Here is a 19,108-nt window from a genome sequence, read left to right on the forward strand (position 1 = left end):
TGGCGATCGGACAGGAACATGCAAATAAAGCCCAAGATATTTAAATCCTGGGCTTAATTTACAACTCTGGTCGCCTCATTTGCCTACCTAGCTCGAATTAATGAGCTAGTGTAGACATACCCACAGAGATAAGTTTGCTTCCCATGGGAAGCAAGACTAGGAGGAAAAACAACTGAGGAGAGTTGGCAGTTTTTTAAAGGGACATTATTAAGGGCCCAAAAGCAAACTATTCTACTGAGTAGGAAAGATTATAAAGTATGGCAGAAGACCACCTTGGATCAACTGGGAGGTCTTACATGATGTAAAAATCAAAAAGGAGTCGTATAAAAAATGGAAACTAGGTCAAATTTCAAAGGATTAATATAAGCAAACAACACAGGTATGCAGGGGCAAGATTAGAAAGGCAGAAGCACAAGAAGAGTTAAATCTAGCTAAAGACATAAAGGGTAACAGGAAGATGTTCTACAAGTAAACTAGGAGCAAGGGGAAGACCAAGTACAGGGTAGGCCCATTGCTCAGTGAAGAGGGAGAAACAATAACAGGAAACTTGGAAAAGGCAGAGATGCATAATGACTTTTTTGTTTTGGTTTTTGTCAAAAGGATGGATGGTGATGGGATGCCTAACTTACTGAATGCTAGTGGAAATGGGCTAGGTTTAGAAGTTAAAAATAAAGAACAAGTTAAAAATTACTTAGAAAAGTTAGATGTTTGAAAGTCACCAGGACCTGATGAAATGCATCCTAGAATACTCAAGGAGGTGATAGAGGCAGTATCTCAGCCTTTAGCTATCATCTTTGAAAAATCATGGAAGTCAGGAGAGATTCCAGAAGACTGGAAAATGGCAAATATAGTGTCCATGTATAAAAAGGGAAATGAGAACAACCCAGGAAACTACAGACCGGTCAGTTTAACTTCTGTTCCAGAGAAGATAATAAAAACATTTAGAATGACCGTACTGGGTCAGACCAAAGGTCCATCTAGCCCAATATCCTCTCTGCCAACAGTGGCCAGTACCCGGTGCCCCAGAAGGGATGGACCGAAGACAACGATCAAGCAAATTGTCTCCTGCCATCTTTCTCCAGCCTCTGACAAACAGAGGCTGGGGCACCATTCCTTAGCCCCTGGCTAATAGCCTTTTATGGACTTAACCTCCATGAATTTATCTGGCTCTTTTTTAAACTCTTGCAGTCCTAGCCTTCACAGCCTCCTCTGGCAAGGAGTTCCGCAAGTTGACTGTGCTCTGTGTGAAGAACTTTCTTTTATTAGTTTTAAACCTGCTACCCATTAATTTCATTTTGTGTCCTCTAGTTTTTATATTATGGGAACAAGTAAATAACTTTTCTTTGTTTACCCTCTTCACACCACTCATGATTTTATATACCTCTATCATATCCCCCCTCAGTCTCCTCTTTTCTAAACTGAAAAGTCCAAGTCTCTTTAGCCTCTCCTCAGATGGGACCTGTTCCAAAACCCTAATCATTTTAGTTGCTCTTTTCTGAACCTTTTCTAATGCCAAAATATCTTTTTTAATGGAGCAAGTAATTAAGGAATTCATGTGCAAACACCTGGAAAAAATAAGGTGATAGGTAACAGCCAGAATGGATTTGTAAAGAACAAATCATTTCAAACCAATCTGATAGCTTTTTTTGATAGGATATCAAGTTTTGTGAATAAGGGAGAAGTGGTGGATGTGGTATACTTAAACTTTAGTAAAGCACGTGACACAGTCTCACGTGACCTTTTATCAATAAATTAGGGAAAAACAACCTAGATGGGGCTACTATAAGGTGCGTGCATAACTGGCTGGATAACCATTCTCAGAGTACTTTTTAACAGTTCACAATCACGCTGGAGGGGCATAACAAGTGGGGTTCCGCAGGGGTCTGTTTTGAGGCCAGTTCTGTTCAATATCTCATCAGTGATTTTTAGATGGCATAGAGAGTACGATTATTACATTTGCAGATGATACCAAGCTGCGAGGGGTTGCAAGAACAGTAAAACTCTAATTGTCTGGCATCTAGTGGTCCGGCACCAACTGGAACCCGGAAGTGTTTCGGCCAGCTGGACAGTTGGAGCTGCTCCGCGCCGCTTCCCCAAGTCCGCTGCTGCTGAAACTGACCAGCGGCGCCGCCCCTCACCCCCCTGCTTGGCGCCCAGCAGCACTCCAGCTGCTCTGCTCCGTGCCGCTTCCCCAAGTCCGTTGTTGTCAGTTTCAGCAGAGGCGCACTTGGGGAAGCCGTGGGGCAGAGCAGCTGGGGTGCTGCCGGGTTGGTCCCGCAGTGCTGCCCCTCAACCCCCTGCTCGGCACCTGGCAGCACCACTGCTGCTCTGCTCCGCAGCTTCCCCAAGTCCGCCACTCGTCAGTTTCAGCAGCGGCAGACTTGGGGAAGCTGTAGGACAGAGCAGCTGGGGTGCTACCCAGTTGGTGCCGCAGCGCCGCCTCTGAACAGCGCTGCGGGACCAACCTGGCAGCACCTCAGCTGCTCTGCCCTGCCCCTTTCCCAAGTCGCCGCTGCTGCTTGCAGCCCCAGCTGGCTTGTCGCCAGCGGCTGCGCAGGGCTTCCCCTGCCTCCCTGCAAAACGGCAGAGGGTTCGCCCCACACCGCATTGTTCCCTGCCGACACCTCTGCCCCCACCCCCGGACCCATCACAGGCCCCCTTCCGGAGTACCTCCTGATACTCCAGCATATCCGATAATCCGGCACCCCCTGGGTCCCAACGGTGCCAGATTATCGGAAGTCTACTGTACTTTGGAGAATAGGGTCAAAATTCAAAATGATCTGGACAAACTAGAGAAATGGTCTGAGGTAAATAGGATGAAGTTTAATAAGGACACATGCAAAGTACTCCACTTAGGAAGGAACAATTAGTTTCAGACATACAGAATGGGAAGTGATTGTCTAAGAAGGAGTACTGATGAAAGGGATTTAGGAGTCATAGCGGGCAAAAAATTAAGCATGAGTCAACAGTGTGACACCGTTGCAAAAAAAGCAAACATGATTCTGGGATGCATTAACAGAAGTGTTGTGAGCAAGACATGAGAAATCATTCTTCCACTCTACTTTGCACTGATTAAGCCTCAATTGGAGTATTGTGTCCCATTCTGGGCACCACATTTCAAGAAAGATGTGGAAAAATTGGAGAAGGTCCAGAGAAGAGCAACAAAAATGATTAAAGGTCTAGAAAACATGACTTATGAGGGAGGACTGAAAGAACTGGGCTGATTTAGTTTAGAAAAAAGAAGACTGATAATTTTCAAGTATCTAAAAGAGTGTTATAAGGAGGAGGGAGAAAAGTTGTTCTCCTTGGCCTCTGAGGATAGAACAAGAAGCAACAGGCTTAAACTGCAGCAAGGGAGGTTTAGGTTGGACATCAGGAAAAACTTCCTGTCAGGGTGGTTAAACAGTGGAATAAATAGCCTAGGGAGGTTGTGGAATCTCCATCACTGGAGATATTTGAGAGAGATCTGTTAGGGATGATCTAGATGGTGCTTGGTCCTGCCATGAGGGTAGAGGACTGGACTCTGACCTCGTCCCTTCCAATTCTAGTGTTCTGTTGTTCTATGATTCTGTCTACAGCCACCAGCAGGGAAATTTATACACATGTAATTTTACCACCCTAGTTAGTCTGGTATTCTTCCTGTGGACAATCTCACTCTGGAATGATAACACATTTGATGTTCTTATTGATGCTGGTAAACTTCCCTAGGAGATTTTTGTCCTATCTATAGCTTCACTATAGACTTCCTTTGTGATCTTGGGCAAGATACCTTGGCCAAAATTTTCAAAAGTGGGTATTGAAATGGTGTAACCCAAGTTCTCAGAGACCCAGGATCTCACTTTTCAGATGTGATGGGCACTCTCAGCTCCTAAGACCTTCCTTTGGAATTGTGGAAACTCAGCACCTCTGAAAGATGGATATCTAGAAAATGAAAACCAAAATCAATAGTCAACATTGAACTTAATGTATTTGTCTGTTTTTCTCTCTACAAAGCAGATATTTGTGTACTTCACAAGCTGATTACAAGACTTATTAAAGTTAGACTGTTGGTGCAAATTATCATCCCCCATCCTTTCCTGCCTCTTCTCTCTTCTCCTTGCTCTTTTAGGTGAAAAGGGTACTGGAAAATCAACCCAGAAGCCATTGCATTACAAAAGTTGTCTGTTTCACCGAGTTGTGAAAGATTTTATGATCCAAGGAGGTGACTTCAGTGAAGGTAGGACAAAGGCTTAAAATAAAACTCCCGTTCTTAAATAGTAAGATATTTTTCAGGGTCCTGTTCAGCACTGCATATTCAGATGAAATGTCTGTTGACTTTAAAGTTTGTGTGCTTTGAATTAAGGTATGCTGAATAGGCCCTTCAAATAAGAAGATTTTTATAAATAGCTTTCCGTTTTATTATCTTTAAAGTTTGAAGTGGCCCTCCAGTGGAGATTTTAGTTCTATGGTAAAGCATTGTATTTCCCAGTAGTAGGCCTAGATCTAGAGATGTGTGAGACAGCACAAAATGCATGGAAAAGCAATAACCTGTCCCATTCTATGTAAGCAGACTTTCATGATTTCACGACTGTTCTTGAAGATATTTTGACTTGGACGTAATAATTAAAGTATCTTTTATATTATACTTTAGGAGTTGTTCTGCACACTGAACTTTAAATGATTTATATTCACCACAGTTATTTGTAATAAGATGTCTTTTATTTCGTTTCAAGGAAATGGGAGAGGAGGAGAATCCATTTATGGTGGCTTTTTTGAAGGTACTTTTTTATCAAGCCAATCTATATACCTTTTCAAATGTACTGTCTTACAAATATTAAACATGTAAGTGTTGGTCTTCCTTCTGCAATCACCTGGGGACTGTGCATACCAAGTCTGAGACCAATTGGTTTTATTTGAGTTCAGCATGGGTTCAGGGGGCTTTGCAAGCTGACCTGGTTGCAGTGTGAAGGCTGTAAAGATATATTTGGATCACGTCACTGTTTTGTTCAGAAAATGTTTGTCTAAATGAGGCTTACGCTATTCTGATTCAAATTTGATAATTTTATTAGACTTAAATTTGTACATATGTGATTCTAAACTTGTCATGATTAATTTTGTGACTTTGCAAAACTTGATAATTTTAAATAAAACTTATTTTTGTAACAGCAAGCTCTTCTTGGTATCTGAAAGTAAAGCTTCTTATTTGGCTTGACATCAAATTGGATCACCGTTTTTAATAAAAATTCTGCATCAGAACATTTGCTGATGATGCATGCACTAGGAAAAAAAACATGTTGATCTTCCAAAGATGTATGGATCTGCATATGTTAACAAAAGTGAAAAATAGCAAAGGCGTTTGCTATACTCAGATGTTGCATGTATGTGTTCAGGAAGTACATCTGTTGAGTAAGAGTTTCATTTTTACAGTCACTTGTTAATTTAATAGTAAAAATAAGAAAGTTTGTTTTTTCTCCTCATTAAATTTCAGGCATTAGAATATAAAACATAAGATATGTCAAGGACATGATACTTTATTTTGAAAATAATTCTTTAAATTCTCTTTATTGCAATGATACATTTATTTGCATTGGCTGAGAAGAAAATAGATAAATGGCACTTAACTAATAGAACAAAGTAAATATTTGGTATTCTAAAGTAATCAAAAACACTTTTTCTAGATGAAAGCTTTGCTGTAAAGCACAACAAAGAATTTCTTCTGTCAATGGCCAACAGAGGGAAAGATACAAACGGTTCACAGTTCTTTATGTAAGTATTTTATTACTCTGATTTGCATGTTGCTTCCTACGTTAAGGTTGTAGTAATCATTAAATTGTATAAAAGACAAAAGTGTTTTTCATTTGTCAAGTGTGAACTGGTTTTCCAGGTACGAAGCTCCATGTAAAACAGCTGCTTCCTAAAAATGCCTGTCTTAGAGATAAACCTATCATTTAGCACTCCTTGTTGTTTTAGATGAGTGCTTCTTGTATACATAAAAATAATTCATTGTACATTTCTAACTTGGGCAAGTAATGCAAAGCTAATTGATGTTCCTGAAAAGTTTTTCTCAATTTCCTATAAAATGCCTTGTCTGCTTAGAGTCCTTTTTTTAGAAGTTGGATGGGAAGAGTTCTGGTGATTATTGTAGCTGCATGTATATGTGTAAAGTTGTGGCTTTGGAAATCATTCTAAGAGCAATCTCATTTTAAAGGAAAAAATAACTCTATTGTTAGAAGTGTCACCACATAAAATAAACCGAAGGCTGAATTTATCACTATTTGTCTACAACAGAGGGAGAGTCCTTTGAATCAGGCTTATCTACAGAAAATATTCTTTCCTGAAATTGACACCCTTTTACGAAAGATCTTGCCTTTAATTAATGTGATGAGCTGCATGTATCATCTACAGTTAAACAGTTATTTTTGTGTTGCTGACAGATCTCTAGCCTTTTTCAGAGCCCAGCTTCTGATTTCTTTCATGACTGATACTTGCATATCATGGGATGTCCAGTCCTGGCCTATGGGCTGTAGTAGCTTGCATGAATCACAAATACATTGTAGGTATATAAAGCTCTCCTTAAAGACTCTTTAAGTCAGTTCTAGACCAGATTTTTTTTCTTTTCTGACTTCTCACTGCTTCCTTCTCTAATGACTATAAGACAACTTGCAGTCTCTTCTGAGATAGATTCATTTTCTTTATAAAATCTACTCTTAAGTGTTCATAAGACTGAATCATTAATAGCAGTTTGTGATGCTGTGTATACAAGATAGTATATAAAAACTGTATTAATGCCAGAATATCTTCATTTACTTCTTTCCTGAAAATTTATTTTTTAGCAAAGTAAAGATTTTAGTAGGAATCTTATGTAATGTTTCATTCAGTGATATTTAACCTGTACACAAACACTACACGGTTGTTAAAAAAAATTGAACAAAACAGAATTTTTAATTTATTAATGTATTCAAGATAACTTTTAACTTGAATTTAATTTTGTTTCAAATGTAATGTTTACTTTGCGAAGGGTGCTAACTTTATTTTTCTCATTGTTTTAATTATTCCTTTTGATGGCATCAAAAGAACAACCAAGCCTACACCTCACTTAGATGGGTAAATATCTTATCTGCTTTATTTGTGTTTGTGAAGATTAAAGTGTGGACTGTGCTTTTAAAATTTTAGATGATAAATATTTTAATCTTTTATTGTAGCAGAAAGTTTACATTTTATTTTATTTTTTTTTAACCTTCAGACTTCATGTTGTTTTTGGACAAGTCATCTCAGGACAGGAAGTTGTGAGAGAGATAGAAAACCAGAAAACAGATGCATCTAGTAAACCATATGCTGAAGTACGAATACTAAGTTGTGGAGAGCTTATTCCAAAATCCAAAGGTGAGTTAGAAATACCTATTTCTAATATATGTAAGTATAGCTTCTTTTTCCTCTGTTCTTATAATAGCAAATAGTAACATATTTGTAATGGATAGAGAATACATAAAGATATTAATAACTGCCTAGAGTAAACTGTGTACCTTCTAGTAACTGAAAAGTTAGTGACAGAGACATTATTAAAGAAATGTTATATATCTTATCCCAATGCTAAAAAAGAATCTCTCACATAGTCATACTATCAAGCAACCTTTAGACAAAAGAAATATCAGTCTCTAAGGGTAAATCTACACTGCACTGCATGCTTTTTTCGGAATAAGCTATTCCAGAAGAAATACTCCAAAATAGCTTATTTAGGATAACACATCTATGCTACAGGGAAGCCTCAAAATTAGTCTGAGACAGGCTCCCTTAATGTGGACATGCTACCTCGATTTAGAGCCCCAGGAAGCACTGGGGAGTAATTACTTAGAATGGCCCTGGTGAGGAGCTATTTCGAAATAGCAGCAGTGGAGTCTCCACACTATCGCTATTTCGAAGTAGCTGTTTCAGAAGAGGAGTTATTCCTTGTAGAATGTAGTTTACAGAAGTTGGAATAAGCCATCCATTATTTCGAATTTATTTTGAAATATCGGAATTGCTGTGTAGACGCTTACATTGTTATTTCGAAATAACAGCCATTATTCCAAAATAATGCTGCTGTGTAGACTCACCCTTACAATCTATCCATGTTGGCACCAGCGATTCCTTTTCAGTCTTTCTTCCTTTGTCCTGGCAGCTGCAGTGCAAACTTTTGCATTCCAGCCTCTTATTTTTTGTTTCTATTTCTAGGAACAAGGAAGAACAGCAGCTCCACTGTACTAGGCCATTGGGGAATGTATTCATGCTTTTTTCAATGTTTCTCCAGGTTTGGACTTTTCTATGCTAGCTCAACCTGCTTCTGGTACTTTTCTGATAGGTACTGCTTCTATAAAGAGTCATTTGGTATATAAATATGCTGATGTCATTCTGACTTTTCTTTGCATCTCCTTCTTCTATTGAGCTTGTGATTCTGGGTATAGTTCCCATTTATAATACTTCAGGTCAGTAGCTAGGTTAGGAAAGCGTGGAATTTGCCATGCTGTAAGCATGGTTTGTAAGATATTTTGAATTATAAACAGGAATATGACAATCTTCCTCTTTCTCTGGAAAAGATGCTCTGCTCTTCTGCACTCTTCAAGAGCTGAACATGGTGTTGGAAGTTAGCCCCTGGTCTTCTGACAAAATAATTCAGTACAAAGACTGCTCTCACTGTGATGGAGAACTCCCAGTACAGGATGCCTATTAGATAGGAATTTTAACATGGACTTGCTTGCTTTCTCAATCTTAGCACCTTCCAGATGATGCATATTCAGAAGTGTTGCAACAAGGATGTTGAAGCGCACACACAAAAAAAGAATTACCCTGTCTTTTTGGCCTAAGGAAGTCAGACAGTTCAGACTTGCACTTCTTGATTTATTTCCCCTCTCTTTCATGTTACTCTTCCATCTTTTGACATGACTCTCATAAGAATAACTTTGGATTGTGAAGTGACTTCCTTCATTCCCAAAAATTCATTGTTAGACTTCATGTCTACATGTCTCTAGAAGTCAGACAGTTTTTCCATTGGTTCACAATATCTGGATATTAGGATGCCAAAATTTATTTTCCAGCAGTTTCCCTGGATTGCAATTGTCTCACAACAGATGTAAGATTCTAACATAGAATGAGAAGGAATAGTAGAGATAGATGAATATATGTATAATGGGTGAAGCTTGTGGATGAGACAATCCCTTGCACAATATGTACATCCTAGTCCACCCTATTCTTTCATAGGACTATTCTAAAAGGTTGGAAAGTGAATGACTAACAGAGGTTTTAGTTGAGCTGAGTTATCTGGATCTTAAAGCCCTTCCTGAGGGTATTGCCGTGGTACTGAGCAAAATCATAAAAGAAATAAATATAAAATCTTTTTTCTTTACATTTTCCTGAAAGAAAACAGACTTCTGCAGAGATCTGACCATCTGATCCCACATATATGTCTGAGTCCTGGCCCCTCTGCTTATGCCTCTTCATCTGGGTACTGCTAGGAACCAGAAGGAGATTCTACTTCTTGTAGCTGCTTGGATATACTGCAGAGGGAGATTGGCTCACCTCATGGCCCCAGCAGCACTTAACAGACCATCAGGCACGGTACAGGTTGAACCTCTCTAGTCTGGCACCCTAAGGACCTGCTCGGTGCCAGACCAGAGAATTTGCCAAACCATGGGAGGTCAATATTGTCTAATAGCACTACCAACATTTCCTCTGCTTACTGGGCTCTTATTTAGCTTTTATTTACCCCAATATATCTTCTAACAGCCCAGAATACTGAGAACCAGCATTGGTAGCTGTAAACAAACTTTATGGGACCGTGGGAAATGGCCACACCCGTGATAAGTGGACATCCAGCTAATTAAAATCATGCTGGACCATGGATTTTGCTGAACCCAAAGAGTGCTAGACTAGATAGGTTCAACCTATTCTAGATATTGGTGGGCAGTAGGAGAACGTGGAGAACAAGAGGCCTTAAAGGTGCCAGGAGTGGGCAGATGGAGGGCAGAGCTGAGTTCTTATACGAACTAAATAAATTCAGGGAGCATAGGTCCATTAATGGCTGTTAGCCAGGTTGCATAGGAAGGATGCCTGTAGCCCCTGTTTGTTGGTGACTGAAAATATCTTTGCAGTTTGATCATCATCTCATACTAAGGGAGGCTAAACTAAAATACTTCTGGCTTAGGAGTTGGTGAGGTGGCAAGGAAAGAAAGAGGGGGTGAATAGATTACAAAGCTGTATCTGTAAGGACTAGAATAAGGAATTTATAAAATGGGGGACTGTGTCCTGGAAAACAGTGGGCTTGAGGAAGATTTAGGGCCTTGTGTCTAGCTTGCAAACAAAAACCTGAGATTCCCCCAGCACATCTAGAATATGTTATGGAAATTGGCTTAAACTCAACCAGAGAGTATGCAGATGTTTTGCCTTCCAGGTGTGTATCTGTTCACACTGATTAGGTAATTCAAGTCCAGATCAGAACAGTATTTCTGTGATAAAATAGTGAGATATACTAGCCTCTGATTACAGGTGATACATTGATACTGGAGAAGTAAGTTGCCTTTGCCTCCATGACAGCCATTTCACAGGAGTCTGTATCTACTTTTTGCAGTTGATCATTGCTGGGACACAGCTACCATCAACTAGGGATGTTAGGTAGCATGTAATTGAATATTCATGTAACCGCATCAAATATTAGTGATTGTCCCCGGAGGCAGGGCTGGCAGCCAGTGTACTCATGGCCCCACTCCCAGGGAACCCCCTGCTATCCCGCGCTGCTGCCTCTGTATCAGAGGAAGCTGTGCAAGGGCAGCAGCAGCCTTTGTCTGAGGCGAGCCTGGAGCTGCTGGGGACAGAGGCTGCCCCGTGGCAGCAGCCCCTGTCTGTGAAGGGTCCCAGCTCCCTGTGGGCAGAGACCTCCCCACAGACAGGGGCTGCTGTTGCGGAGCAGCCTCTGTCCATGAGGAGCTTGGACAGCCTGCAGACAGAGGCTGCTTTGCAGCAGCCTCCCCTGCCTCGCTGCTGCCTCTAACATAGGCCGGGGGGAAGAAGGGAGAGCAGGCTTTTAAGAGAGGCAGCAACGCAGGGATGGGGGTGGGGAGCCGGTTTAAAAGTCAGCTGATACAGAGGGAGTGGGGAATGTGTGTAGTCCAGAGGATTATTGGTTAATCGTATAGTCGTCTACAAGTTGACATCTCTACCTCCAATCCTTCAGATCTGTCAGAATGGTGTAATAATGACTGGAAGGAAAATGACTATCCCTTGCTAGCTACTGATTGAATAATCCACCAACTGTACAACTTTTAGGCCTAAGACATGTGAGTCTGAATTGGGTCAGAGAGATTTGTTCTCTCTTGCAGGTCACCAAATTGCATCTTTTCAAAAATGGGTGTGTTGTTGGCTAGGCTGACCTTTCTGCTTAATGAACGGGGAAGGTTGGAGTAACTGTTCTCCTTATGTCCCTGCCATTGGATAGAAGAGGGAGTCTTACAATATATTTTAAAAATGTCTGTCTGTCTGTGAATTCATTTGTTCAAGAATTCCTCCTAAACTGTAAGAGCTAGGATCACCAAATTTGGCATGCAGCTTCACTTATCATAACTTAAAACGAGGCAAGAGTTTGGGTGTGCCAGGACAATGAGATGTGCCTGAAATTCGATGATTTCTCATAAAATGGAAAGGCAAGGGTCTGGCAGGAAGAACAGGTATACTGCAGAATGACCACACGGGAAATAGCAAGGGTCCAGAGATGGGGATTGGAACAGCTATAATCCCATTGGGCCAGCAGGGGAGAGAGGTGGACAAAGGGATAGCTATTTACTATACATTTCAGAGAGTTTGTCTTTGTGTCTGTCTGCATGTCTTTCTGTCCCCCGGCTGTGCTTGCTACAGCAGCTACGGACAAGCACTTCTCACCTTGCCTCAAGCTGTTGCGGAGAGAGCACATTGGGGCTGTCCTTCGGGGCAGCCTGTATACTTAACCCCTGATCTCTAACCCCACCCCAGAACAATGATTTAAATGAAGAAAAAAATCTTCTTTGAGTTATGGACCTGAACAATGCCACGTAAATCTTCTAGTTAGTAGATAAATGACAGGGCAGGAGACTATAGTTTTGAATATCTGAATGGTATTAATTTCTTCTTCCATTTTCATAGAATTATCGCCTTTTTTAATTTTATATATTCAAAAAACAGCCCAGCATGCATGATAATTCCCACTCTGCTCAGTGGTTTGAAGCAGAGATGGTAACGGTTAACCGATTAACAAATAACTGGTGAAGCTTGCTGGTTATGGTTAACCGGTAGTGGCTGAAGCAGCCCCTGCCCACTGCAGGCAAGAGCACTCTAAACTCGACCGGGGCACATTGTGAGAAGGGGCACTGTAGCTTGGCTGGAGCAGCCCTTGTCTGCAGCAAGCCTGGGCCAGGGCATACCACAAGCAAGTGTACTCCAACCTAGCCAGAGCAGCCCTTATCCGTGGCCAGCCCAACCAAGGATGAGGGGGAGAGGGCAGCATTCCAGCCCACCCTTACTGTCATCCATCTTTTCCTCCCTCCATTTAATCAGTTAAACTTAACGTTTTACCGGTTAACCATTTAAACAGGATTTTACATCCCTAGTTTGAAGGACTATAGTTACCAGTAATTTCCAGAATGAATATACTGCTCCCTGAATTAGCAGTTTATATTCCTTTAAGGAGGATTTCCAGGTTTACATTAGTGCAGGAGAAGCTCTTCATCTCTCAAGTTCTGTGCATGGAGGTCAGTCGTCTCCTTCTGACCACTGTCTAGTGGTTCTAGATGAAATATGGAATTAACTGAGTTCCTATTTCATTTTCCAGATAACTAGTATATCGCATCCAGTACCTGGATTGAGTTAATGGATTCTTAGTAAGGTTTCTTACTACTGTCAGTTGAACACAGTAAACCCATTCATTATTCTTAAGTTCTCTGAATACACAAATGCTTAATGTTGTCAGAGGCTGCCATCAGATATCTCTGTTGGAGTAGAGTTTCTCTTCACTTCTGCAGAATTAAGGACTTCACAGGAAAGAAGCTGGTTGTCAGGCTCCAGTAATTTGGAGATGTTGAGGGTCTCACTTCTGTTGAACTGTGGAGCTTCATCATTTCAACCTACAGGGGTTTGTTAAACCTCCAGTGAAGAAAATTGAAGCTATATTTTGTGAAATGTTGGTATTTGGAAATATGACAATTTTTCCGAAGAACTGCTACTCTCAATTTTGTAACCACATCTTATTCCACCACAGCTAGGCATAGATATGCTTCACTGTGCTATCAAAACCCCTGTGTTTGGCTCACCCTGATGGCTTCTTTTCGTGCTCTTCCTCATGTTTTTTTCCAAAGGAGGCAATGTTTTAATTTGCAGATTCAGAGGGAATGTACTGTCAGTGCACATTCCAAAATACTTTCTGAGGTATTAGCATCTACATTTACAGCTGTACTGACTCCTGTGTCTGTTTTTGTGGCCCTGTCTCCTCCTCGGCAAACACCTTTGCCTCAGGTATTTGAGGCAGCTTTTTGCTGCTGTTACTTCCATCAGGCAGACATTCCATTTTCTGTACATTGGTGTATGCCAGATGAAATCAGCATAAATCTGTAGTGAAACTAAGGGTACGTCTAGACTACATGCCTCTGACGACAGAGGCATGTAGATTAGACTACCCGGCATAGGAAAATGAAGCGGCGATTTAAATAATCGCCGCTTCATTTAAATTTACATGGCTGCTGCGCTGAGCCGATCAGCTGTTTGCCGGCTCAGCGCGGTAGTCGGGACGTTCCGCGGTCGACATCAAAGGCATTTGTCGACCTCCCAGGTATGCCTCATCCCAGAAGGCATACGTATGCTGGAAGGTCGACAAATGCCTTTGATGTCAACCGCGAAACGTCCAGACTACCATGCTGAGCCGACAAACAGCTGATCGGCTCAGTGCGGCAGCCATGTAAATTTAAATGAAGCGGCGATTATTTAAATCGCCGCTTCATTTTCCTATGCCGGGTAGTTTAATCTACATGCCTCTGTCACCAGAGGCATGTAGTCTAGACATACCCTTATTCTATGCTAGCTCCCAAAAACTGTTTAAGTAGACCATCATGATCCCAACTGGGAGTCATATTCAAATTTAAAATCCTTGTTTAACTCTGAATCTGTTTTTAAGGTCATAAACTTTTTGCTGAAATGTCATTTTCTACAGTCATGATGGGTTCCTTCTTCTCCCCTCGCCCCCCTCCGCTTTTTTAAAGTTTTCTTTTGGCATTTCTTCTCTAGTGCCTGAGCTTCAGTTTTCTACCATTCAAAATTGTCCTATATACAGTGATGTTTTTCTTTGTAATTTACAGGAGATGGGAGGAGGAATAAAACTTAAAACTAATTAGAATAACCAGTTAATAATGTTCCAAAATCTGAAAATATCTTATCACTACCCTATTTAAACATTTTTGGGAGAAGTCTGGCTGGACAATAGCTTGTATTGAATTAATGATTATGTCTAGTTGAGACATCCTTTTTTTACCTGATTGTTGAAAAGGTGAAATATGCTATATTGTTTTAAAATTTTGTCTTTTACAATATTAATTTTGTCGTTCTCAGCTCCTTTTTAATAATACCTGTTTCAGATACTGTCAACAAATACAAAATTAGGTTCTCAATCTAGGCTGTAATGGGCTTAATACTGACTTCCAAAAGTGGCACTGAAATCCTTTTCGTTAGAGGCCAAGGGTATGATGAGACATAAAAACTGCCATCAGAACAACAGTCCATTTTGTCCAATATCCTTTCATAAACCATTGAGGAATGTGCAAGGAACTTTATAGTGGATAAGTGGAGAAACTTACCTACCCGTAGGAGGTTTTTTCCTAACCTGAGATAATTAGTAGTTGGATTTGCACATCATACTTCATGGCATAATTTCGTAGCAAAATGATGAGCTTTGTTGGTAACTTCTATTCTCTGAGTTCAGTTTCACATAAGAATTATCTTTTTTGGAGGAGTGGGGTGGTCTTCCCCAATCTTATGGTATTTCATGCTGAGCTAGCTGCTAAGTGACTCATTAGATCACCCTATGTTACATATAGCTGCTTTTAAACTGGTTTAATTGGGTTTGAATAGGATAGATTGTCCAAGGTAATGTTAATGCTACAAACCAAAGAACAAACTCCTGATAAGACTTTTCATTCTGTGATATACTTTTAATGTACTATTGCTTCTAAAAATAAATAATATTTAAGTACAATGAAAATGCTAAGTATTATTGAAAGTTCAGTTGGTAATAAAATTTTGCTTTGTAATAAAAATAAATTGATTGTTACATGTTTTCAAAATTTCTCTTTATTTGTACAGGCAGTCCCCGGGTTACGTACAAGATAGGGACTGTAGGTTTGTTCTTAAGTTGAATCTGTATGTAAGTCGGAACTGGCGTCCAGATTCAGCCACTGCTGAAACTGACCGCCAGTTCTGACTTACATACAGAATCAACTTAAGAACCCCAGGCGTCCCCAAGTCAGCTGCTGCTGAAACTGATCAGCAGCTGATTCCAGGAAGCCTGGGGCAGAGCAACTCTGCCTCGGGCTTCCTGTAGTCAGCGCTGGTCAGTTTCAGCAGAAGCTGACTTGGGGACGCCTGGGGCAGAGCTGCTGGGTTGCTCCAGTAGCGCCGCTCCTCGGTGCTACTGGACCAACCCGGCAGCACCCCATCTGCTCTGAATCAGGACCTGGGGCAGAGCAGCTGGGGTGCTGCCGGGTTGGTCCAGTAGTGCCCAGAGCGGCGCTGCAGGACCAATCGGCAGCGCCCCAGCTGCTCTGCCCCAGGGTCCAAAACAAAAGCCTGGTCTGCTGGGGGGGGGGGCACACTAGCTGCGCCCCCCCCCCCCCAGCAGACCAGGGACACGGGGAGCAGAGCCACAGCGGCAGCGGGGTGCCGCACCTCTGAGGCTTTGCTCTGGCAAAGTCTCAGAGGCGCGGGACCCCGCCGTGGCTGCAGCTTCAGTCCCGGTGCCTGTGGTCTGCTGGGGACGGTCCCCAGCAGACCACAGGCACCGGGACTGAAGCGGCAGCAGCAGCGGGTTCCCGCGCTTCTGAGGCTTTGCTCTGGCAAAGCCTCAGAAGCGCGGGAACCCGCCCGGTGCGCCTGGTCTGCTGGAGACGGTCTCCAGCAGACCAGGGGCACCGGAGCAGCTTACGAACGGGGCTTTCTCGCCCCGGAGCTCGCAGGTAGCAATCCGCCACCTCGACCTCCGGGGCGAGAAAGCCCCGTTCGTAAGTGCGGATCCGACATAAGTCGGATCCGCGTAAGTCGGGGACTGCCTGTATTACAAAATATTTCCCCAAATCTTTGTGTATCATGTATTTATCATAAATACTTTAGTTACAAGGTAAAGTATCATGTCAGAATTATTTAGGAAGTTCTGGGAGGTATTATATAGAATTGGCTATTCTGGGCTTTGGATGTAACTCTTTGACATCTGATTTTATTTCTTTGTAACTTTTATTTAAAGCCAAGAAAGAAGAGAAGAAAAGACACAAGTCCTCCTCCTCCTCTAGCGATTCAGAAAGTTCAAGTGATTCAAAATCTTCCTCTGATTCATCATCTGATTCTGAAAGTGCTTCTGAAGAGAAACCTAAGAAAAGAAAAAAGAAACACAAGAAAAATTCTAAAAAACATAAGAAGGAAAAGGAAAAGAAAAAGAGAAAGAAAAGTAAGAAAAGGTAGGATTATGTTTTTATTCTGAAAAACTTTTGGTAGCAGTCCAAGTTGCTTGTAGTTAAACATCTAAATGTAAAAATTTGTTAGTACATATGCTATAGAAAAATAAATGTTTACAGGTAACTACTTTTTTGTTTTGGGATCAATTTAGGAAAAAATTCTCTAAACAACATTTCAGGTTCTGCACATATATAATATAATTCTTTGGTATCTGTCTGTTTGAACAATAACCAGTTAGTGTATGGAGGATTTGCAGGACCCTGGATTATTTTTTAACAAACAACATTGCAACTCAAACATGTTGATACCTTTAATTTGCATATGTGTAACTTGTACAGATTGAAACTCCTCAGTCCAGGCTTCCCTTGTGTGGCAACATCCCTGGTCCGACATCATCCAAGTGGGCACTCACAGGGATAAGCCGTTGGGCTGGGACCAGGAGCATTGCCAAATTAGGGGGCCAAGACAGTGCATAGGGGGCAGCAGAGTCACTGGGAGGAATGCAGAGCAGAGGAGGAGGAGAGGAGCGGAGTTCTCTGTCACTGGTAGGAGGGCAGCAGCATGGCTGCCAGAGGGGAGTGTGGAGCCCCATGGGCCATAGTAGAGGTACTGGGGAGGAGAGTGCAAAGCCGTTGGAAGGCACATAGAGCCCCTCAAGTGGCAGCAGAGTCACTCAGTGGAACGTGGAGCTCCCTGAGCGGCAGCGGGACTGCGTGATGTAGCCTGCCGGGGAGTAGCAAAGTTGCTCAGTGCAGTGTGAAGCCCCAGGCAACAGCAGGGTTCTGGGGGGAGGTCAGACACACTAGCCAGTAGCTGATCTCTGGGCAGCAGCAGTAGAGCTGCAGGGGAGAAAGCGAAGCCACCAGGAAAAGCACAGAGCCCCAGGCAGCAGTGAAACCACTACAGGGAGAGTGGAGCTCTGGACTGCAGTGGAGTTCCCAACCACTGCAGGGAGAGGGGACCCCCAGGCTGCAGCGAAATGACGAGGGGAAAGTAGAGCTCTCCTTTACCCTGTGATGTGGGGAGAGCAGAGACCTGGTGGTAGTGGAGCTGCTTAGGGAAAAGCAGAGCCCTTGGGCAGCTATGGGACAAGCAGAGCCCCTACTGCATTGACCACCCCTGGTCTGGCAAATTCCTTGGGTCAGGACCTCTCAGGTCCTGAGGATGCCAGACAGGGGAGGTACAGCCTGTAATAACTTCTCAAAAATCAGGTATCATGTTTAAACCTGTCTGGTTCTTTTGTGAAAATTTTACCCAAGGACACCAGTCTCCTTAAAAGGCAATGGAACTTTAGGCTTCTAAGTATTTTGACTGCTTTTGAAAATGTTACCCCCAGTTTACTACAGTATTCCCATGCAAAAATGTGACTTACAGGTAAAGTTGATGTACAAGTGCATTTTCTTTAAGTGCAACCACTAAGAATCAAGGTAATAATTGGCTACAGCAGTCCTGTTCTCCAGATCAGCCTCAGCTTCATGTATTGTACCATCTAAACACTCATTTTTCTCAAGAACCGTTATTCCATCTAAACACTCAGTTTTCTCAGAATCCTTTAGATTCTGACATATAATCATGCAGTTCCTTGAAGTTTTACATTCAAGTATAAGCTGAACTCCATCCTTTTTTTATACATTTTTCAAACTGTGTCTAAAGTAGAGTTGGTTGAAACTTGGGACTTTGAGTTTGTGAGAAATTTTGGTATTTGGAAATCTGGTTTCATTCAGTTGGGCAGCCTAGGGAACCAGCTGTTCCACCAGTCTGGAAACCCAGCCAAGGGCAGTCTGCATGGTGTGGCTGCCCTAAAGTCACAGACCTTGGAAGCTCATCCCAGGACCTCCAGGTTTCTGGCTCTGTGGCAGGGAACCTAGAAGACTTATGAACCAAGGTTTTCAGGATTTTCATGCCCATTGGATGCGGAGCAGGGAGCTGAGTACCCAAGGGCTTTCAGACTCCCAGCTTAGTAGAAGAGAACCTGGAAGCCCTGACATGGCAGGGCTACCCCCAGAGCCATACCATGGAAGCTCAAACTCCCTAGAACATTTAAAATCTGCTCCAACCTAGGGATTCGATAAGTATATTAATCTGTATCTATTAAAAAGCCATTAGTCAGGAATACATACATAATGTACTTCTCTGAGTGAAGACCTCATGGGAGCAAAATGCTGTTTTTGAAATCTCAGCCTTTGTTTCATGTGTGTAAATGTTTGATAACTTTCCAAATTTTGTGTCTTAGCTAGATTTCTTTTATATTACTACCAAGAAGACCATTAAGTATAACCTTTGGAACTTGGACCTTTTCTAAATTGCTGTGATGAATTGTAAATAATTCCTCTCTTTTTTTTTTCTCTTTTTTTTCTGTCTCTCTCTTCAGTTGACAAAGCTTCTGTAGTACTTAAATATAGACAGGTTGAAAGGCCTTTCT

General features: G+C 41.9%; 1 protein-coding gene across 1 annotated transcript in view; it reads left to right on the forward strand.

Annotated features, from left to right (window-relative positions):
- The window catches only part of PPIG (peptidylprolyl isomerase G), a 49,048-nt gene that overhangs the window by 21,450 nt on the left and 8,490 nt on the right, over positions 1-19,108 (forward strand). Inside the window, exons 4-9 of the mRNA XM_006118189.5 lie at positions 4,109-4,216; positions 4,713-4,757; positions 5,658-5,745; positions 7,054-7,083; positions 7,223-7,362; positions 16,478-16,688. Of these exons, the coding sequence (XP_006118251.2) occupies positions 4,109-4,216; positions 4,713-4,757; positions 5,658-5,745; positions 7,054-7,083; positions 7,223-7,362; positions 16,478-16,688 (622 nt within the window). The remainder of the gene's footprint in view (positions 1-4,108; positions 4,217-4,712; positions 4,758-5,657; positions 5,746-7,053; positions 7,084-7,222; positions 7,363-16,477; positions 16,689-19,108) is intronic.

The sequence above is a fragment of the Pelodiscus sinensis genome, chromosome 7 (assembly GCF_052426305.1).
Source record: "Pelodiscus sinensis isolate ZL-2025 chromosome 7, ASM5242630v1, whole genome shotgun sequence".
Lineage (NCBI taxonomy): Eukaryota > Metazoa > Chordata > Testudines > Trionychidae > Pelodiscus > Pelodiscus sinensis.